Below are 23111 nucleotides of genomic sequence, written 5' to 3' on the forward strand. Positions count from 1 at the left end.
TTAAACATATATACAAATTGTATGCCTGACCTAAGCTAATAAACAGAAAATGAACAGATTAAAAATGAATAAAATTACCTGAAAATTTGCAAACCCCCAACCGCCCAAAAAAGAAAAAAAAAAGAAAGAAAAAAGTAAAACAAACAAAAATACAAATCTGTCAGACCGTGTGTTGTTTCTTCTAACTTCTTTATTAAAAGATTCTTTTTTTTTTACATAGTGTTAAATACAATCTCTCAAGAGACAAGAGGTCTGAAAGCAGATAATGAGAAGAAACAGATGTGAGATCACCTTTGATTCCTTTCAGCAGACCACCAATACAATATATCACTCTGTTAACATTTAAAACACAATGCAGCTCTCAGTTTTAAATCTTCAGTTGTAAAAAATAAAGGATAAATCAGAGGAAATGTCTTTAATTCATAGCATTTCTGTGCAAATCAGGGAGAGTCAGGACCCAGAGCCCATTTTTCAGCAGCTTGTACCATCCTTACAAGGCCTGAGAACAAACATCTTTTAAACACCAAACGCTAAATTTTAAGCCTCCTATCTTCCATCAGGGTGACCATGGTGCATTTCTGGTGTGTAAGTCAGCAGAACAATCATGACCCAAAGGTGCAGTACCGCCTGTAAAAAGCAGTTAAAATGTTCATTTCTTTAATAACCAGAGATACCAAAAAAATATACCAGTTTTTCTAAATACTCACCATGTACAGGATAACAAAAACTCTGGCCATAGGGTAACGCCTCAAGAAGATGCCCAGTCTGATGCTAAAATGACAATTTTCCATTTATCAGAGGGGATTGTATCTCACACACACACGGACACAATGTAAATATTGTAATGTAACCTCCAAAACATAAGTTGGCAGTGGCGTTTTAAACAAAACAAAAAAACAACCAAAAAACAGTTACCTGAAGCGGTCGATGGTGCTGGCTGCCTTGCGTACTTTGCCATACACTCCTGGACTGTCCTGATCACTGAAAAGGACGGGTGTGTTTCTTTGTCGGGCCACTGAAAATACAACACAGAAAAAAATAGAACTAGGAATGAAACCTGAAAAAACAAAAAAGGATATGTCCCGTTTCAAAAGGCTTATGTTGTTATGTCGGCTTATGTTATTATTTTTTTTAAACTGGTCCAATACTGAGCAAGACCACTGTATTTTGGCAGCAGTGAAACCCACCAGACTCCATTTAAATAAACAATAATTTTATCATTTTTAAACACAATTAATCAAAGTCTAAAGAAATTTTTTTAAAAAGTTAAAAAAAAAAAAAAAAAAAAAAAAAACAGAGACAAAAAAATGACCCCAAACGGTTCTGAAATTTGAAAAAAAGGTTTATTTTTCTGTAACATAATTTTAAATATATAATTATAATAATTATGAATATCATTTTATGGGCATCTTTTTCCTTTTTAAATATCCCTTTCCTTTAAAAAAAACAAACTATTATCCAGGTTTTTTAAATTTCCTCCTTATCAAAAAAGATATTATTATTAGTTATTATTAGGACTTTTACTATCCAGGTCTTTTTCTTGTCACACTTTATCAATTTTTGCAATGTGTGGGATATTTCCTACCAAGTTGCGAACTGCCTGTCTCCCATGTTTTCAAAATAAATCAAACCAGTTTACTCTGGTTTCAAAGGGTTAAACAGCCTGTAAAGAGCGCCTGAACACAGAACAAAAAACTGTTGTCGATCTAGGTTTCAAAGGTTTAACAATCTGACCCACATCCACACCTCTCCTACCTGGTCCCTCCAGACCGCTCATGTTGATGCTCGGCCCGCCGCTCTGTCCTCCCCCTGAGAGTTCTTCAGCTGCTGCTCCAGACGCTCCAGCTGGAAGACCAGAGAGCTTTTCTCCGTGCCCAGAGCCTCCAGCATCGTCTGCTTCTGGATCAGCGTCTCCGTCAGCTGGTGGAGACGATTCTCCAGCTCTGTTTGGCTGCTGCTGCTGAGAGTTTTGTTGGTCAACTGGAAGAAAGCATCATCAATAATATCATGTTTCTGTCTGTCACAGAGCAGATAATGACCGAGCAGCCCTGGACTCTGGAAAAGGGACTCTACATTTACATGCGCTGTCTAATTATAAAGGGACTGACCTGGTTCCTGAGTTTTTGGATTTCATCTTCTCTGTCCTTGATTCTGCTCTGCAGAGTGGTTTTGGCTCGATGTTGCTCTTCCTCCAGGTACTGCAGCTCCTAAAGAAAACGCAAAAAACATCCCACATAAATTAAGAATATAAAATAACAGGAAACACATTACTCCAATTTTAATGAAATGAATTTTAATTTGTTTTAGGATTGATTTTAAGATTTTACTATTTACTTTTGAAGCCCTTCATGGCCCAGAATATATATCTGAACTGCTGTCCCCCGTACCAACCAGTCCGCAACCTCAGATCCTCAGACAGGAACCTGCTGTTCCACAACACACTTACAGACTAAAGTCGACCGAGCGTTTGCTGTAAAGACTCCTCGGCTGTAGAACGATCTGTCTGAGGAACTCTGGCTTCACTACCTTCTTTTAAACCACTTTTAAAGACTTATTTTTTATTGATAGGTGTTGTTATGATTTCTCTTTAAAGGATTCTTATTGTTAATATTACGAAACTGTACCTTACTTCTGACAATGCACTTAAATTTTGCACTGCTCTGTTTGATTTTTTCTTTTGTGTTGTACTTTTTGCTTTGTAAGAATTTCCTGTGTGTGTCTTATTGTGATTTTGTGTGTAAAGCACTTTGTAACATTGATTTGATAAGTGCTACAAAATATACATTATTGTTTTTTTATTATTATTATTATTATTATTGTTGTTGTTGTTGTTGTTGTTGTTGTTGTTATTATTCTTATTATTATTATTATATAAAAGTTTAATCAGACATTTAAATGAATGATAGTTATGAATGTAGTTTAAGGGAAAAATGTGCGGCACTTTATATATTTCCTCCTTTACCTGTTTGTAGCGCTCGACCTCAGCCTCCACCTCCTGCTTCGCTCTGCTCTGTAGGACCAGTTGCTCCTCTAGCTGGAGCAGCTGATCCCGCCATGTCTCCGCCTCCGTCACGGCTTGATTCTCCAGATCCTGCCACAAAAAACATGTCTCACTTGAACAGATTAGTCAAAAAAATAAAATTAAAAAAAAAATAATTGTGCAACAGAGCTCTGCATATTTTTAACTCTGGATTTGCTCATTTTAACCCCAGTTTTCCTAAACTTAGATTAGAACTAATCCGGTACTAATCTCTGCCGGTGCAACCCAGCCATAAACAGATTTACAAACATCACAGTGCAGCCATCAGATACACAAACACCAATACAGACAATCCTTTTCTCTATTTTCTGCCCTTTAAATCCTCACCTGTATTTCTATTCGAAGCGTGTGCACTTGCCCCTGTAGTTTTTGGATGTCCTCCTTCTGCATTTCCCTCTCATGACGCAAGTCCTCCAGCTCCAGAGCCATGGCCCCGCTGCCGTCCACCGTCTCCAGACCAGATCCCTCCTTCAGGCTGCTGATTAGCTTTTCTTTGGACTAGAGGAACATTTAAAACATAATCAACAACAGTTAATCAAAAGATGACAAAAAGAAAAAAAAAATTGCAAAAGAACACAAAAATATTTTAAATAAATTTGTCTCACTTGTAGGATGCGTGAAGCTTTGTGCTTGTAGTCCTGTAACTCCTGTTTGGCGGTCTCAGCTGCAGCTTTGGCACTTTTCAGTTGCTGCTGGAGGTCTTCGACCCTGAGCCTCTCCTCTGCAGCTCGCCGCTCTGCTGCAGTCACCGTCTCTGCGAGGGTCTGCCTCTCAGCCTCCGCTTTGGACAGGCGGCCAGCATACTCACTCTGCACAAAAACACAGAATTAAGAAATCTGATCTTTTCCAAACTTTCAGTGGAGACTGAACTGTCATATACGCTCACCAGCCACTTTTTTAGGTTCACCTGTTCAACTTCAAGCGTGAACTGGGGCCCAGCCTCATGTATCAAGCCCCCCAAGTCCCCTTATAACCAAATGAGCATCGTTTAAATGGCACCAACCTACCGGAGTATTGTTGCTGACCATGTCCATCCCTTTATTACCACAGTGTAATCATCTTCAGATGGCTACTTCAAGCAGGATAACGTGCAGGATGTCATGTCATAAAGTTCAAATCATCTCAAAATTGTTTCTTGAACATGAAAATGAGTTTACTGTAACCAAATGGCCTCCACAGTCAGATCACAATCAAATAAAGCACCTTTGAGGAGTGGGAACAGGAATTTCCCATCATTGACGTGCAGCCGACAAATCTGCAGCAACAAAGTGATGCTATCATGTCAATAGGGACCAAAATCTCTGATGTTTCCAGCACCTTATTGAATGTATGCCACGAGGAATTAAGGCAGTTCTGAAGGCAAAAGGGGGTCCAACCCGGTACTAGCAAGGTGTACCTAATTAAGTGGCAGCTGAGTGTTAAAAGGAAGATGTATGGCATCATGTGCACCTGCATCTGCCGGTAGTTGTCCTGTTCCCTCCTGAGGCCCAGCTCAGCCTCTCGCAGCCTCTCCTGTATCGTTTCAAGAGCTTGGGACTGCAAGCTGCTCCCCTCTGTGTGGTCCTGCATGATTCTAAAAACCAGACGTGAAAATATATAAACCAACTCATAAAAAGCTAGATCTGATCTCTACTTAACAAGGTGTTCATAATAATAATGATGATTACAACAGCAGCAACAATAATAATAATAATAAATAAACAACAACAATATTAATAATAATAGAAATGATATCTACAAATAAAAGTTTCAAAATATTTCTATTTTGACGTATATATAATAATAATAATAATAATATATACATTTTTTTTGTAGGCGCCTTTCAAAACACGTAAGTTCCCCTTAAAAGACTGAGTTAAAGAACAACAGTGTAACAGCAGATCCATTAAATTAAGTTTTAGTATACTATTTAGTATTTTAGTAATTAGTATAAAATCATTATGTACAAAGGTTCAGTGTGACCGGATCAAACTCAATATGCAAGTTTAAAAAGATGCATTTTAAGATGAGATTTGAAAACGGAAAGCGAGTCAATGTTGTGGATGTATAAAATATATATATAAGAGTGTACCTTGAGCGTTCCTTCTGTGCCTCCTCTAATGCGGCACTGCGGGACTTCAGCATCTGATCGGCTTCATCAAGCCTGATTTTTAGGACTGCGAGTTGACCATCTTTGGCAGAAAGGGCCTCTGTTAGGTCATCAACCTTTGACCGAAGCTCCCGTACCATCCGGTCGGTCTGAGACTGCTCCGAGTTCCATCTGTCTGCACGCATGCGGGCCTGGTTCAACTCTATATGAGCACAAAACCACTTAATGAATACAGAGGGAGAGGTGCAGAAATGTAGACCATAGTTCCTGTTAGGTGCATTTCTCACCGTCTTGTAAGTCTTTTGCTCTCTGGATGACTGAAGCCATCTCCTGGTTGAGGGAGGACACCTCACTGCGCAGGAGCTGGTTCTCCAGACGCAGACTGGACAGGATCTGGCTCTGTGGCTCCTCTGTGGGAGGTGGAGGAGGAAGAGCAGGAGGCTCCTGTCTGCTGGACTCTTGAGGGACAGCCAGGCCTGAGTCTGAACTCTCAGGTGTGTCTGGTGGCCAGGCAATACAATTAAATGGAAAAAAAAATAATAAAAAAAAAAATAAACATATTAAAATAAAATAAAATAAAATAAAGTAAATATATTTCAGATATAAATCAGACATATATTTATGTAGATATGGTAGGGCAGGGCAATATACTGATATTACATTAATATAATAATGTGAGACTAGAATTCTTCTTAGATTTTGAGTAATGTACAAAATAGTAAGTTGTTTTTTCCTTATTTTGAAGGCTGTATTACAGTAAAATGATGTGATTTTCTGAACTTTCCAGACTGTTCTATTATTTGCCTTTATTCACTCAGTCCTTCTAAACACATTACTGATGATTATTTGTCAAAGTCTCATTGTGATAATATTTTGTGAAACAACCAATAGTCAAACCTACAATATCGTCACAATATCTATATCAGGGTATTTAAACAAATATATTGTAATATTTGATTTTCTCCATATCACCCAGTCCTTAAATAAGGCAAGAAAAATATGACTGCCTCTCTTTTGTGTTGTACAGCTGTCCATCAACAGGGGGACAATAATTTTGTTTTTACTTTTATTTGCTTAATTTCATGTAATTCAATTGTAATGTATTGTACTGTTACTAATTTCTTGCTATTTTGGAGTCATTTCTTGGTAAGTTGCATGTTGCCGTCCTCTAATGTTTTTAAAAGAAATCAAGCCATTTTGCTCATCTATCAACGGGTTAATGAAACAATTTTACTATTACCACAGTGATATCATACCTTGGTATTTTTACTGCTTCATGAATGAATGTGGCACTTTTTGATTGGGGTCATATTAATCATACCTTGGCTTGGGTCTTTTGCAGAGCTCTCCTCTGATGTTTTGATGCTGTGAGCAGACAGTGAGCTCATGCTTGAGGCCCTGGATACACCCCGGGTTGAGGGGGGCGTCGACGGGACAGAGGGGATATGAGGAGCAGCGGAGGGAGGAGGTGTTGGGTTTTGGGCCTCAGTAACCGGAGCTGCCACTTTCACAAGATCTCTTCTTGAATCCCTCCTGTTGCTGGCTGGAGGGTCGGAGCTGTTCAGAAAGTTAAAGAGCATGTCGTCATCCACATCCTGCTCGCTCTTTCTGGGCCTCACAAAGCCAGATGAGGCTTTGGCAGAGTTGGAGGCCCCGCTGCCAGAACCAGAGGGGACACTGGGAATGTTGGCAGTACCAGCCAGCAGGGTCGCGCTGGATCTCTTGATGTTGCCAGCTGCTGCGGAGATGTAGCTCTGAGCAGCATCAGAGGATGCATATTCATGGTGTGTCACAGCTGCGTGGGTGTTGTATGCAGCGTCGTACTCAGGTTTGACGATTGGTTCGACTCCATAAGATGATGAAAAGGAGGATGTTCTCTCCTGTTTTTTGGTCAGGGCGGTGGCAGCTCCTTGGTCCACTTTATTCAGGAAGTCTTCAGCTTTTCCAGCCAACTCAGCAAACCAAGACATTTTGGGTCCTAAAGGCAGAAACATAACAGTAAGATCTGAGGATGACATGGACCTTTTAGCAAACAGATTCCAACTTGACAATTAATATATATTTTAGGGGTCATCAGGTTACTGGGGCTTATATTTGGCATTTTGCCGATTATCTGTATCTGCGTTTTTTTTTTTCATGCTAGCCGATAAAATTAATGAATTAAAAAGTCCAAAGAAAGTATGGGAGAATGGGAGGAACATTTACTTTGTAAAACCTTGGGAACTTGTTTTTTAAAATTCATTTTTATTTAAATTTTCGCTTGACTTTATACAAAAAGTTGCGGAAAAATGTCTGTATATGATGTTAAAAGTTTCAGTATTGATTGACATTTGCCAAAGGCATTTAAACAGAGTTTAGTGTTGGAGTTTGTTATATTCCAAATTCTATTTTCATTTTTATCGTAAGTGCATATTGGTTCCAAGTATTGGTTATTGGTCTTATTAACTACTAATAATCAGTATCGAAAAAATTCAAGTAATCAACAATATTTTTTTAAAGTGAAAATAAAATGCAAAAATTACCATTTCCACTAAAATCTCATCTCACGTTGAGGAAAAAAAAGCATAATTTATCTGAAAGTGTGACTTTCACAAAAATTCTGGTAGTTTCTTTTCTCAATAAAACCAAGGACTGTCATGGCTGACAGGTGACCTGATGGTCACCAATTTGATCCCCTGACCAACAGGTAATACTGTGTGGACCCCTTTGATTATTAAGAGGGCCACTTTGGAAATAAGTGTTTTTAGTGATGTTTTTAGTGCTATCTTCTAGGGCTAAAAAAATCTGAGTATAAATCAAATCAAATCAAAACAGGATAAATTTGGGCACGTTACCGCCACCGAGGTGCCCCTAAGCAAGGCTCGTAACTGCTGACTGTTCAAGAGGAGCAGCTCAGTGCCAAACTGATCATACTGTGGCTGTATTTGACAGCTTCTGAGTGTAATCAGGGCGTTCCTGAAAAGAAAACTTGGCTCTCAGCTGTTCTCAACTAACCAAAACCAGCTGTAAGGTCCACACTCCTTTGTAAGTTATGTTCAAATAAAGTCAGTGAGTCACAGTTCCTGCAAAGTCTTGTTTTATAACAGCTGTACTGTATGCATTTGTTATATTATAGTACTTTTAAAAAGTATCTTTGTCATGTTTTGTTGTAATTTTCCTATTCCATATTTATGTTCTTGCCTTCCATACATTTAGCAGAATTTTTTGCACAAAGCGACGCACAGTAGGTGCATTCATACCACGCAGGAGAATGAGATAGATATTATCCTAAATTGGGAACGTATCTGTTTTAAACAAAAATTATGAAAACAAAAAAAAACAGTTACTTAAGGTTAAGATTAATTCAGGGCCATAGCTTGGGTCAGAAATCATGCAGCATTTTGTTCGCAGCCTGAGAGACTCAAACTCGTCTTGTTAGATTTCATCTTTTACAGTTTGTATCGTCTTTTAATGCATTTATTTTAATATTTTCTAAAAACTTCTAAAAATGTGCTTTATTCTTTTTGACCTTTGTATATGTATTTTGTTCTGGCCTTTTTGCTTTCTCTGTTTGGCTTGATTGTTGATGTTGATTTTTATTCTTCCCTGAGTTCCTGCTTTTTCTTTGTCAATCAAAGCACTTTGTAAACAACCGTTTTTAAAGGCGCTATATAAATAAAGTTATTATTATCATTATTATTATTATAAACTCCTCTATCAATACACAGTTTCTACACAGCTAGCATGCTAGCTGAACAAATCAACAGTCAGAGCTGCCAGGTTGGTTATTTTAACGACAATGGATTGTTTCTGGGACACATACGTGGAAATAACAGAGTTAAAACAGGGGTCATCTGCAGCTGCAGTAACGTTATCATAAAGTAAACACAGCTGGTTCAGCATAAACTCCATCACTGCTGAAGCTAACAGGCTAGCTGGATGCTAACACAAAAGCGTCTAACGTACCGTTTTGAGACGACGTCCAAATGTCCAAATGTCTCCGGTCAGCTGGCTACCGCCGGGGCTTAACTGGTGAGCATGAACGGGAAAAAACTGTTTGTATAAACACGGTCAAATGTCATTATCTGTCAAAGAGGATATTTGTGATCATCTCAATACGTGGACCAGGAAGCGCTGCCGAGCGAGGACCCCAAAACAGAGCGACCTCACACAAGCCTGAGCAAAAATTAACCAATGAGAGTTCAATGCGCATCACCCAGCTCCTGCTTATTTCTACACTCCCATTAATATCATAATATATAAATGTAAGACGATAATAAACAAAGCCGATTTAGTGATTAGTAATGTATCTTGATACTTAATCTTCCGCCTGTTCACCTTTAACTCTTTAAAACCTGGATCAACATCACTTTTCTTGTGCTGCTTTCAGATGCCTCTCACAAGTGTTTAAACCATTAAACCCTGAGAAAATATGTTTAATATCTTAAAAAAAAAAAACATAGGTAAAAAGGCAAAGAGCAACTTGGTAAGAAATGTTCCATATATTGTGAGAATTTGTAGATTTGGAGAACTAAACAAAAAAAAAAAAAAAAGAAAAGGAAAAAAAGAAGCTAGGATAAAATATCTAGAGTTAAATTAAGAAAAACAAAGATTAGGAGAAATATTTTCATATCATAATCATAAATTTAAATATAGTTATGCTATAGAATTTGCATAAATATTTTTTTTCTTTCTCCTTATCTTTTAAATGGTTTTTGTTCTGTTTTTTTTAAACAAATCTTCAGGTAATTTTTTTGTACTTTTTACTAATTTCTTGCTAATTTTTGGGTCATTTTCTGTATTGCTTGTTGCCTTCTTCCCATGCTTTTCAAAAGGAAATCGGGCCAATTTGCTCAGGTTTCAATGGGTTAAAAACTTTTGGTAAGACTTAAGTTGGATAGTGGCGAGGTATGGTTTAATTTGAGTTAAAAAAAAATAATTAAACACAAACATATAGAAAATGTCCTTCATTACACTAACTAGTTCAATGAAATAAGGTCATTCAGCTTCATCTTTAAGCGATGAAATAACGTCGGCAGGTGACTTTTGTTGCTGAAGTCTCACGTTTAGATTAATAACAAGGCAAACTGAGACAGAAGTTATGAAACAGTGCCTCTTTATTTTTTCCGCACTCACTCCAAAATGCATATTTACATGGCATGCCACATCAATACGGGAACTGACTATGGACACAATTGATAACACATAGAATCTGCTCTGGGATTTAAGGGCAAGGGAGTTATCCCATGAACAACCAACCAAGAGATAACAGAAATATAACACTTTTATAACCAGGCCAGTCATAAAAAAGGGTTCCTCTTAAATTGGGTCGTTTCAAAGACTTAAAAAGTGATAAATGTCCAGTTGACATGAACTGTACTTTTCACATCTGCCGTGGAGGGCCGCCGTCGTGGTCGAGTCTGAAATGGTGATCATCAACACTCCGAAAAAGAAAAAAACACGAGGCTGGTCAAAATCGGGATGGACTGTAAGGGCAGATGATGATGAGTGGGGGGGGGGGGGATTTACAACAGTAATTCATTGTTGGTGAGCAACTCCATTAAGATTACCAGTCCAGTAATTTCAAAATGCCTCAACGATCTAAGTCCTCTAAAATAGTGTCCTTGCTCAAGGTAATAATCCAAAAGCGGGGCGTCCTTTCAAAAAAAAAAAAAAAAAAAAAAAAGAGGGGTCTCCAGAAGACCCAAAGAGTGGGAGATATTAAATACAATAAAAAAAACAAAAAAAACCACACAACACAATTATAGAGTTTTGTGTGTGTTATTGCAAAAAAAAAAAAAAAAACCCAAATACCTGGACAAGTTTCTTCTGAGAGAGATCCTTTAAGAAAAATGTTGTCTTTGCTGAATCAGTATTTCCTCTGTGTTTGGATAAACAGTTCGTTGTATTCAACATTCAAACACGTCCTTCGGGAGTCATTCACTCACACTAATGCTCACTCTCTCAACCACACACACACACGCACGCACACACACACACACACACACACACACACACACACACACACACACACACACACACACACACACACACACACACACACACACACAGACAGACAGACAGACACACAGACACACTCTCTCTCTCTCTGCGCAGCCAATTACTCATGCAATGTGGTTTCTGAAAGACGGACGACCACATCAGATCAGCCCCCTCCTCTTCTTGTAGTCTTCCAGGTTGAGGGACCTGCGGGGAGCGCCGTCCTTCACCGGCAGCGCGTTGGAGCTCACGGAGAGAGACTTTGCCTCTGCAGAGCACAACAGCAACGTTAAAACGGCTTGTTTCTAAAATGCTGTGGTTAAAAACTTCAACCACCTCTGCAACACAGAGAGAATAAACATACATTTAGAGAGAGTAAAATAATGCAATGGGGAAAAAAAAAATCTCACCTGCGTTGGGAACCTGTAGGTCGATCTTAACGTCAAAATCATGAACTTTAAACAAGTCTTCTGAGAGGTCAGTGGTTGGCTTGGGGACATCTTTGTCTTTTGGGTTCGCTTGACCCTGTAAATGTAATGAAGCAGAAAGAGAATTTTTTAAATTAAAAAACATTCTTTCTGCAAGTTATTTTCAGCCTTCTCCTTACTTTACATACACTTCACAGAAAAAACTTCCTCCTCTGATTTATCCTTTCTTTAGCCTGGCACTAAAACTGACAGTTCAACTTTATTCTGGTAAAGCAAAACAAAAAATCCTTAAATTCCTCCTAATAGTTGCAGTGGCAACTGAGGCACACCTTTTAAACAAAAGTATTTCTCATAACATTTAGCAGACAAAGTTTAAGTGTTATATTATTGGCTAAATTTTAAGCAAAATATTTCAGATTATTTCCAAAAATAAGCGTCCATTTTGTGATTATTTCAAACTTGGACACACAAAACAAAACACGTCTCAGCTGGTGAAAAATTATCGCAGTGATTCAAGAGGAACTGGCCTGCAACCAGGATTCGGGCATTGTTTGCACCTCTTCTAACCACCTGTGAGTTTACTCTCCAAACATCTTGAATGTGAAGCACTGGGAGCGTCTCTAAGTACTTTATCCTGCTTACCAGTTTGTTCTTCTCTCCACCAGAAGGATCTTGTGCTGACCCAGAGCCGTACTTCTGGTTCAGATGAGCGAGAATAGCTGCGTGGACTGACGGGTCTCTGGCCTATAAAAACAGCAATGACAGTTTAAAAAAGATTGTATTCAGCTGTCTTTATTACTTGGTACGTATAGAAATAAAAAACATCATGTTAGAGAGATCTTACATTTGACACCATGGTGGGTTTGCACTGTCTTCTTGTGAAAGGGTCCATCTGTTGGTTTTTAGAATTTTGTCCTTCAGCCTGTGAGATAATACATTTAAAAAATGGTTATTTTAATAGCATTACGGGTTATAGCTCTCACTGATTTATAATAACCAAAACTGCAGAAAAGTTGACACACTGTTTTGGGAACATTCAGAGGCTTATGTTGTTGTGAGACACACTGAGCTATACTATACTATACTATATACTATGTACTATCTATACACTGCTGTGAGGGCTCTTCAGAGAACCGCAGCATGACTAAACAATGTCACATTTAAGAGCTGCCACATCAGGAAAACATGAAACGTGAGGCAGCGTTTCAAAATCTTGGTGGACAGTGAATAAACCATTAGAGACTACTGTTTTCAGATACGTAAAAAAAGTATAAACTTCCCTTTCTGCGCTTTGGAAACATGTCTGTCGTACTTATGTCACACCCTTTCAGTGCAAACAGAAACTGCAGGATGTGATCAGGATGCAACACGGAGGTTTCAACAAATCAGTTTTAAAGCACGTCCATATTACAAAGTATATCCTAAACACAGTTTTCAGTGAAATAATAAAAACAACATGCACAATACAATAATACTACAATACTTTTGTTATGTTACTTAGACAACAATAGATCTTAGGGTGCCAAAACATCCGTCCAGGCACCGATGGAGACTTGTGCTCAAATTGAAGTTTCAGACAGACTGTGTGTGCGGGTATATTCAGGCGGACAGTATGAGAAAAATAGCAGGTTTTTGAGCATTAAAGCATGCAAACATGTTCAATTAGAAACCCAAAATACAAGTATGAACCCAATAATTAATGTAACAGGTCCCCTGTAAATATCATTACAGTTATAAAAGAAGATGATTAAGGAGTCGGACACTTACCACAAGAGCTTTCTCAGATTCAACGATGTTCCAGCTTCTGTTCCTCTGATTGATGTAGCTGGATGACAGGCACATAAAGGTGGACAGTATAAGAACACTGTTTTTTGGGCATTAAAGCATACAAACATATAAAAAAAACAATTGTTTTAAAACAAAATCAGTTAGTCATTATAGTAAGAACTGTGTATCTAAAAACACTATATGAAATAATCCTCAGAAACATTTCAATTCCAGCATGTTGTTTGCATTGTATTATTTAAATATGGGAAAAATTGTGGACTAAATTTAAAAAAAAAAAAAAACAGCTGCAATTTCAGTAATTTCCTTTGCAGCCACCTGTAACGTCTTTAACTGTCAAAGGAAGAAGAGAATGACTTCTGCAGCTTTTACAAGATTTTTTCAGTTGTTTACATTAGTTTTACAGTAATTTTACTTTATCGATAACTGCAGAGAAATGTAAAAATGCTTTATAACAGCAGCTTGTGTACCTGATGGCAGAGATGTTCTTGGTTCTCTGTCTGTCAAGTGCTTCTGCTCTTTCCTCAAGCTCGTTCAGCTCATCCTGAATCACTTTGACTTTGTCGCCATCTCCACTCTCTTCAGCCATGGCCTTCAATCAAAACACACAAAAGTGAGTAAAAAAGAGCCATATCGCAAAAACAGATGATAGATTGAAGTTACTATGCATTCTCGGAAAATTTGCTGTCAGCAAAAACAGTCATTTCCTTTACCTTATCTTTGAGTAACTGCGTTTTCTTCATGGCATAATTGGGTGGCGCTTTTCGGAATCTGTCCTTCTCTTTGACAATCTGCAGCAAATAAAGATAAAAAAAATGTTGATAAAAAAGGTCAAGATAAATCAGTTCACCATCCAGATGAACAGACTTACATCTTCTATGTCTTTGTCATTGAACTTGTAGTTAAGAGCTTCTTTGATGGACTGCTCCTTTTTGGTGATTTCGTCAAGAGTCGGTACTTGCATTCCAGCAACAACCATCTGAAAAAAGAAAAATGAATCAAAACCCGAAATTTCAACTCGTACTGTCTTTCTTTAGAGCCTGAATAGATGTGCATCTCTGAAAAAAGCTCAAGTTCCAAATTTAACTGATATCACAGACGACATGTTTTTGCTTTTTTTAAAAAATACACTTACGGCTTCTTTCCACTTCATGAACTCGTTTTCCATAAACTCCTGATTCGATACAAACTCTAGCCTGAACACCCGTGTGTCACCGCCGTGCCTGAGGAAGATTTACAATCAAAAGGTCACATTTTGGGCAAGCAGAAGAGAAGGTCCATTACCTGATTCTTGATTTTCTACTTTAAAGTGAATAAAGTGCCTGTAACTGTGTACTCACCTTAATTGTAATCCCTTGTTTGTTCGTGTTGATCCAAGTTGGTAAACTTTTGCCGTTTCCACCACATCCACAATTTCAGCAACCTTTTAACCACAAGGAACATAAATGAAATCAAACTTCACTAATCAGACTTAATTTAAGTACATCTTTTTTTAAAGCATCCCAAACTTGACTATCTTGATTACAAAGAAAAGGCTCATTTCTGTCTGTTCTTTCATGCTAATTCTAATAGCAAATTTCTGGCGCTGGCCTACTGACCGTCCAAAGAGTTAAAACAAAATATGATGAAGCAGTGTTTTATTATAATACAGCACAAACCTGGAACAACCTCCCAAATGATGTTAGACAAACCTTGACTCGAAGTCAAAGCTAAAAACGTCCTTTTTTTTTTTTACACTGGATACTACACCCGGTAATGACTGCAATTTTATTCTTAAACTTGATTTTAAGTTCTGCAGAAGTCAAGCTTACCCTGTAAACTGGTTTACTGCTGCTGTTCCCGATCCCTATCCTCACAAAGCAGCCAGTCACAGTCTTAGCAAAGAAGGGCATGTGGCACCAGCGCTCCAGCTTGTGTCTGGACAGCCGGATCCTGTTGAGCTCATCTGGTAACGAAACCGGCTGCGACTTTGGTGGAGTTTCTTCTTTTCTGTAGCAGAACACAGTCAAGAGGTTAGAAAACAAGAAGAGAAAAGCGTGGTCCTGTGCCGAAAAGACAACTTACTCGTCGTCATCATAAGACGATGAACGGGAGCTGCGGTCACTTTTGACTGATGACTTGTCGTCATCTTCCTCCTCCTCTTCCTCATCGTCAGAGTAAACCTCACTCGTCTTCAGGGGTTGACGTTTGGCGAGAAGTTCAGCTGCTCAACAAGGAGATGAGACGTCGGCTTTTGGAACAAACTGACGCGTCACAAGAATCAGATCATGAGAAGTTAAAAAAAAAAATCACACCAACCTGTTTTGTTTTTCTTCTTCTCACGTTCAGCTTTGAGCTCTTCCATGGCCTGGGATTTTTTGTCAAGTTTTTCGTCGCGTTTGGATCGTCTCTCCTTGTTGTGTGACATGACCTGGAGAGATGTGGATAATATGATCAGATGTAGTGACAGGATATAGAATAAGGATTAAAAAAAGGTGTAAAGATGCCACTAACGTTAGTCTATCTTTAAGGTTGATTCAATAAGAGAAAAAGCAAGAAAAATGCAATGCAATCAACACAAAAATAAACATATAAAAGGTATTGTGAGGCATCATCCAAAATACTGTCACAATAGAGATAACTGTGGACTTGAACTTTTTTATTTTTTTTATTGTAAAAAAACGTAGATGTCTGCAGTTTCTTACTAAAATTCCACTTTTAACAGGAAGTAAGCTTGATGTGAGCAACTCGTAAGTGTTCGGCCATCCAATACATTTTACCTTTTATGTACTTTATTCTTAATGTATTTCATCTTAATTATTTATTGTTTTTATACTATATAGTGTTTTCTTGTACATTTGTATAGCTGACTAAGTGTATAGTATTTGTTACTTATTTTCCAAGATTTGATGCATCTATAGGTTTGCTCCATCACCATTTCAATGTACTTGTACAGTGACAATAAAGATGTCTATATCTATATTTATATCTATATTTATATCTATCCTGCTGTCCAATTCACACCAACACTGTGCCCTATAAACTGTGTCTGGCTAACCTGCCTTCACCAGGCTGATAGCAGAAATATACTGACGCAAAGGGAGAAATGTGGAGAAATCAACAGTGTTTTTATGTGTGGATTCACTGATTTTACTTCCCCGCCCATTTTAGCATGTGAGGAGAATCTCCATGTAGTGAAACAGACAGACTGTGAGCCTTGATCAGTCAGTGTAGATGCAGTTGATAACTTACAAACAAATATACAGCAGGATATTTATCTTATTTACACAGCTGTCTAGGCAGATAAGGCTTCTCAAAATGCAAAAAAATCTCAAAAAACTTTAAGTGTCTCTGTGTGGATTGATACATGTTATAAAATTGAAACTGTTCCATCAGACACCCAAATAACAGACGTTAAAAATGCTTCTAAATTTGTGAGTCTGTTGTTTCTTTTCTTTAAGAGTACATGTTTACATGTGTGCAGTCAGACCTTTTTAGAGTTATTATTATTGTATTAGAGTTTATCAATTTCTTTACTTTGATCACTTCTTTTTTGTTTCTTTCTTTTTTTATTGTTCGTTCTTTTCAGAAAAAAGAACTATTAGTATCACTGTTGCATGTATGAATAATTTTACAACATATACTTCTAATTTATTTTTGATTTTAAGACAAAAAAAGAAAATGATGAAAGTATGTTATGCTGTACACTGTACACCAGTTTTTATTCCAATAAAAATGTATATTACATTTTTTTTAAAAAAGCTTCTAAAAATGTCTTCAGTGGGAATTGGTCGTTGGAGTAGAGCACAGTGACACCCTTTTTCTTTCTTTTTACATAATATCTGTCTTTATATGGTTTAAAATGTGCCTGAAACTGGACTCACCACTTGTGTGTCTTGAACCTGAGATTGCTTCCTTTTTTCTTGCTCTTCCTCCTGCTTCTTCTTCTTCTCCTCTTTCTCCTTCTTCTTTGCCGTCTTCAGCTTTTTCTTGATTTCAAAACTGTCAAAACAAACAAAGTCTTGATCATCAAACAAGCACACACAGCAACACAAAAACACCAGACTCTGCCCTATGCACCAATCTCATTTTTATTGCAACATGTCGCTGAGAAACAGAAATTTGAGAAAAATCACCCCAACTTCTCCCTTTTCAAATGAAACAAAATTGAGATGAATTTCTCCTGCTCGTCTTTCTCATCGTCCCTGCTCACCGTCTCTTTAGCACCTCTCTCTTCTCAATTCGGTTGAACAGCTCTTGCTCTCTCTCCTTCTCCGTCATCTGCTCCAGGCGAGCCCTGTCCTCCGCGTCTCCCATCAAGTCGTCGTCGTAGCCGTCCCTGAACACCTCGTCCTCGGAGGAGTCCGAGTCGGAGCTGGAGGACGAGCTATTGCTCTCAGAATCAGACACCTCACCTGATAAAGAGCAGATAAAAACAAACAGCAATCATTCATCAGAGTTCAGCCCTTATACGGTAACCCAAACACAACATTTTTTGCTGTAAAATACTCTATGTGCAATAATTTTCACTTGCGCACTCACTCTGTGCAAGTGCTTACGAGCAGTGATGTATATACAGGTACTGTGCATGTATGTTTGAACTGCTGTGTGTGTGCGTGTGTGTATGCATGTGAGATATATTTTAACAGATTATTAGCCTGGACGATTATCTGAGCCAATATTTGGCATTTTGCAGGTTACCTGTATCAGCCTCTTATTTTAATGATTGCCGCTAAAATTAATTAATGGATAAGGGCGCATATTATACTCAACCAACACCAAGAAAGGCAGTCTGCAATGCATGCAAAGAAAGTGTCAGCATGGGAGGAACTTTGACTCTGTAAAACCTCGAGGGCCATCTTTATTCATTCATTTCTTTTTTTAAGTTTTACTGAACTTAAAAAAAAGATGCAAAGAACTTTCTGTATAGGATGTTGAAAGTTTCTGTTTTGATTAAACATTTGCTGAAGGCATTTAAACAAAGTTTTGTGTTGGAGTTTGTAAATTCCAAATTCTAAATTTCAACAGAAATATTTTCATTTTTATTGTAAATACATATCTGTTCCAAATATCGACCCCCAGACCACAATTATTAAAATATAATGCACGCATTTCTGGTCAAAGTTCAGGGGCTGCACAAAAGTTTTCTGAGGGCCACATTTGGTCCGCGAACCGCACTTGGAGCAACAATAGCTTGGATGTTACACTGTGTGCGAGCCAAGGATAAAGGGATGAGTGAGTGAGTCACCTAATCCCAGCCGCCTGATACCTGTGGATATCTTACTGTGGCGATATGAGAGTCATTTACATGTCCGAATGTGCGCCGCTCTGTTTTGTATTTTATGTAAAATGCTGTTAACCTGAGGACATGTGTCATTCTGCTGAGCTGTGAATTGGCATCTGTACAGCCGCAACCACAGCAGCTTCCTCAGTTCTTATCATACATAGCTACTGAAACAACTGTGGTTTTACACACAGAAATTGAGTAAGGCTGCTTACAGAGTATATTTTCTCCATAAACACTGAAAACATACCCTCCTCTGGTGCAGAGCTCTCAGCTGAGCTGTCTCCATCTGAGCTGCCTGACGCCGTCGCTTTATTCACCTTCTTCTTTGTGGCATTCTTCTTCTCAGACCCTTTCCCTGGCTTAACCTTCTTTTTGCCTTTGGTGCCACCCACAGTCCACTAAAAAAATCAGATTTTGGTTATCAAACAACTGCATCTGACAGAGGATAGCGGTCTTATTCTTTTGGCAAGAAAGTATCTGTTAAACTTCAAAATGCTTGATGATAACATGCAAACTCTGACACGTTTAAACTCAGTTTTCAACATTTTGTTTTGTCCCAAATTGAAAAGTGAAATCTGAGTTGGACTTTAAATCACGTATTAACAATGGAACAAAAGTTGCCTTCTTTCTCTTCAAAAACATTGCTAAAATTAGACCTTACCTCTCTCTTGAAGATGCCAAAAAGTTGACGCGTGCATTTGTCTTTTCACATGTGCACTATTGCAATGCACTTTTTACTGGTCCACCCAAAATAAGTATGGATTTAGCAATTAGCACAGAATGCAGCAGCCAGAGTCTTAACAAAAACCAGGTTGAGAGATCACATTACTCCAGTTTTAGCTACACTGGCTTGCAGTAGCACTGAGGATTCATTTAAAATTCTTTAACTTTGTTTTTAAAATTCTTTTATCTGAGGCACTCCGGTGCCGGCCTGCTTAATGTACCAAAAATTTATTACATCAAGTATGGTAAAGCAGCAGTCTCTTTTTATGCACCAATGGCCTGAAACAGACTGCCCAAACATATAAGAGAGCCAACCTCTGTGGAAAGCTTAAAGCAGCAGCTCATGGCCCATTTCTATGCTCCTGCTTTGATTGAATTCCAATTTTATCACATATTATGGTTATTTCTTTTCTGTTTTCTGCTTTGTATGCGCTTCTACTGTTTTGACTTTTATTGTTTAATATTACTTTTATATTAATATTTCTTTTTTTTTCCACCTCTGGTCTATCTGTAACTTATTTCCAGAGTTATGGCATCCATGTGCTGGATAAAGATTGTATTTTATTTATAAGTTTTTATATTTATAAATGTATATATAAATATATATATATTTCTATATATATTGTTAGGTTTTAATTTTTAGTACTCTGGCATGTAAAGCACTTTGAGCTGCATTTTATGTACAAAAGGTCCTATACAAAAAAAGATCATTAAAGATGATTATTTTAGAGCAAATATGAAAACTGTCATACCTCATCATCACTGTCTGATGTCTCTGAGTCTGTAGAAGCTGCAGGTTTGCTAACCGGCTGCTCTTCCTGATCACCCGAATCAACCCTCTTCCTCTTCGCCAACGACAAGAGTTCCTGAAAATGAGATTGATGAGGGAGAGCATCTAGTAAAAGAGGAGGAAAAGGAGGGAAAATGCCTCCTGCGAGCGTGGCCCTCCTCGTACTTGGCAATAAAATGTGATATGAATCATCAAATCTGGAGTGGGCATCTCTAAATATAGGTTAAAATAAACAAAACCACATGGAGGACACATGAGGATCCAACTTTTCAAGCTACATTCAAATGAGAGATGCATATGGCCCCTGACTATATTCAAGGACTGACGGGTCAACTTTGTAAAATACATAAAGCAGGACAAACTCCCAAAACACATTTGACTGCCAAGACAAGGCTTTAAATCTAACTGAGTGCTCCAGAGCGAGGTTGTATTTTTGTTCAGCAGCAGTCAGTTTGTGTGTTTGTTTTAACTGGATTTATGCAGAACTTTGATTCAAGACATTACTTCTGAACTGGGCATGAATACGTCATGATCACACACTAAAGCAAGAATGTGAAACTAACTGACAAAACCCTAGAAATGTCCGTGCACATAGCTGAATTCCTTTTTTTTAATGTAAAAACAGGTCGGTAGGGATGCCTGATCCAGTGGACTGTATTGATATTGATGTGACAAATTCACGTTAAATAGTCCTAAAGTCTGTGTCATAGTTCAGTGTTTCTGCTGGGACAATCCATCAAAAATCAAACACTTTCTGACCTCACCTGTTTTGATTATAATCACTTTTTTGTAAATAAAGTTTCATAAAGACAAACAAATCTCCTAACGTGCATATATTTAATTTGAAAAGTATTAAAAATTGTGGATAACCATGTCTGTTAGCTCTCTGATGACCAGAAAACCATACAGCTCTGATTATTTTTGGAGATGATATCTGTGTCTTTAGGTTGGTCTTCTAATATGCAGCCAACTTAGACAGCCCCTGTCTCCTAAATGGCTGGTTTATTAAAACATATTACAACATACTCATATAAATTAAAATGTAGGAAAAGTTCTGGTCAAATCAAAAGGGGTTAATTCAGAGGGCGACTCAATTTATTGTGCGACTAAAAATCTCTGGCCCCATGTTACTTAAAGAAAAAGAAGAAAAAAAGGATTATAGTGAGTTCAAAACATTGAGATCTGCAGATTTTAAACTTGGTGGCATAGCTGAAGTTTTAGGATTAGTACTGGGAGAGACAAAGTTGGGCATCTACCTTACATTCATCATTCCAGTAATTCAATACTACAAATATTAAATATGGATAGTAGGCGTCGACAGATTATCGGTCTGGCCGATATTTGACATTCTGCGGATCATCTGTAGTGGTTTATTTTAATGAACAAATAAAATCAATTAATAAGAAAGTGTCAGCCCCAAAAAAAAACCAATACCAGTCGACCCCTGGTGGAAAGCTCTCTTCATCAATGTGATGTCAAAAATTAATTGTAGAGCACTGACTTTTATAAACAAACCCACAGATGATTTGACCAACCAAGTAAACTAGGGGTCAGTATCAATACAGATTATTAGAACTTAATGAGATTGATAACCAATATAAGGAACTGATACGCATTTACAACAACAATGAAAATTTAGAATTTGGAATATATTTATATAACTTCAATAAAAAACTTTGTTTAAATGCCTTTGACAAATGTTTAATGTAAACTGAAACTTTGAACATCACATACAAGTTCCCAGCAACTTATTTAAAAATGAATAAATAAAAATAGGTCGCTGGCGTTTTACAAATTAGAAGTTCCTCTATGGTGACACTTTCTTTGCACCTATAAGTCAATGTTATTGGTGATAACTGAAATTAAAAAATCTGGAGCAGATAATCGGCCAGGCCAATAATCTGTCGACCACTACTCACACTTATCAGTCCATAACATAAATACTACAAATATTTAATGTGGACAGCTCTCCTCATCAAGGTAATTTCAAAACACAACTTTAGAGCAGTGGTCAACTTTCAAAAAAAACCCTACAGATGATTTGAGCAACTAAGGAAACAAGGACGTACTTCTCTCAAGTTTTCTACTCCCCTGTTTTTACTACCTGTGTGAGGGTTGTGTCTAAATTTCAACTATTTTGGAGATTACTGTCAGGTATTATACATGGGAGGTAAACTGTGATCACAGTCACTGAGGCAGTGCTCCTGTACACATCTTCAGACTGACATGTTGAGCTCCTCAGTCAGCTTGCCAGCGCTTGTTTGACAACGACGTCATTCAGCAGATAAGGCTCTTCTGGCTATTTCAGGAGCGACTCCACTACGGCTCCAGTGTGTGTGTACAAACATGCACTTTACAACCTAACAATTAAACCCCCAACTCAGCCGTAGTCAAGCGAGTCGAAACCAATAACAGGCCCGTGGCGCGGAATTTTGGTGGCAACATAGTACTGCATGATTGCTCGCGTTGAGTCCATCTCTCGGAATGTAACCTTAACGTTAGCATAACTTAGCTAGCCGATGCTAAGACGCTCCTTTCTGTACAACCTCAGACTTCCTCTCGTCCTGAATACCTCAAAAAAACCACTTGAGAAACAATTAAACGTTTATTTGTTTTGGGGAATAGACTGAAAGACGGAGGCAAAGATTGTAAACAAGATAGGCCCGCTCTCAGCTTGTTCAAGCGAGGCGAACCACAGCGCAGTCGGCTAGCACACATTAGCTTCACCTCAAAGTGTTGACAACTAAACTAGCGATCTGTTGTAACGAAAATATTTTACAAAAGCGCACCTACCTGATCTAAATTATCGTCGCTAGCACTGTCCTCCGAGTCAGAGTCAATCACGACTCGACCTTTCCGTTTCTTTACATTCACCATGATTAGCGGCGCGGCTAACCTGCTAGCTACCTCTGTGTCGTCTGAGGCTAGCCGCTGTTGCTATCGGCTAGTTGGCTCTGCAGTCAGCCACACAAAGGCAGCACTGAGCATGCGCGGTGCTGTTGAAACCGTAG

General features: G+C 38.1%; 2 protein-coding genes across 2 annotated transcripts; both read right to left on the bottom strand.

Annotated features, from left to right (window-relative positions):
• Nucleotides 1-184: 184 nt before the first annotated feature.
• On the bottom strand, nt 185-9246 carry golga5 (golgin A5). The gene is given in 14 exon segments (XM_042500103.1): nt 185-627; nt 708-771; nt 916-1015; nt 1756-1807; nt 1810-1980; nt 2109-2207; nt 2963-3091; nt 3368-3538; nt 3646-3849; nt 4490-4613; nt 5112-5331; nt 5417-5629; nt 6451-7107; nt 9075-9246. Coding segments are annotated over 13 exon segments (2277 nt in total). The 5' UTR covers nt 7100-7107; nt 9075-9246; the 3' UTR covers nt 185-546.
• Nucleotides 9247-11148: 1902 nt separating this feature from the next.
• On the bottom strand, nt 11149-23039 carry rtf1 (RTF1 homolog, Paf1/RNA polymerase II complex component). Its single transcript, XM_042500104.1, has 18 exons — nt 22894-23039; nt 20063-20176; nt 18835-18985; nt 17514-17715; nt 17185-17302; nt 15620-15731; nt 15386-15524; nt 15133-15310; nt 14662-14744; nt 14457-14544; nt 14193-14300; nt 14035-14112; nt 13792-13913; nt 13304-13361; nt 12381-12458; nt 12179-12280; nt 11519-11633; nt 11149-11376 (listed from the first exon to the last, which is right to left on the bottom strand). The coding sequence occupies exons 1-18, from the start codon at nt 22975-22977 to the stop codon at nt 11270-11272; spliced, it is 2037 nt and encodes a 678-aa protein (XP_042356038.1). The 5' UTR covers nt 22978-23039; the 3' UTR covers nt 11149-11269.
• Nucleotides 23040-23111: the final 72 nt, after the last annotated feature.

This window comes from Plectropomus leopardus, chromosome 14 (genome assembly GCF_008729295.1).
Source record: "Plectropomus leopardus isolate mb chromosome 14, YSFRI_Pleo_2.0, whole genome shotgun sequence".
NCBI classification, from domain to species: domain Eukaryota; kingdom Metazoa; phylum Chordata; class Actinopteri; order Perciformes; family Serranidae; genus Plectropomus; species Plectropomus leopardus.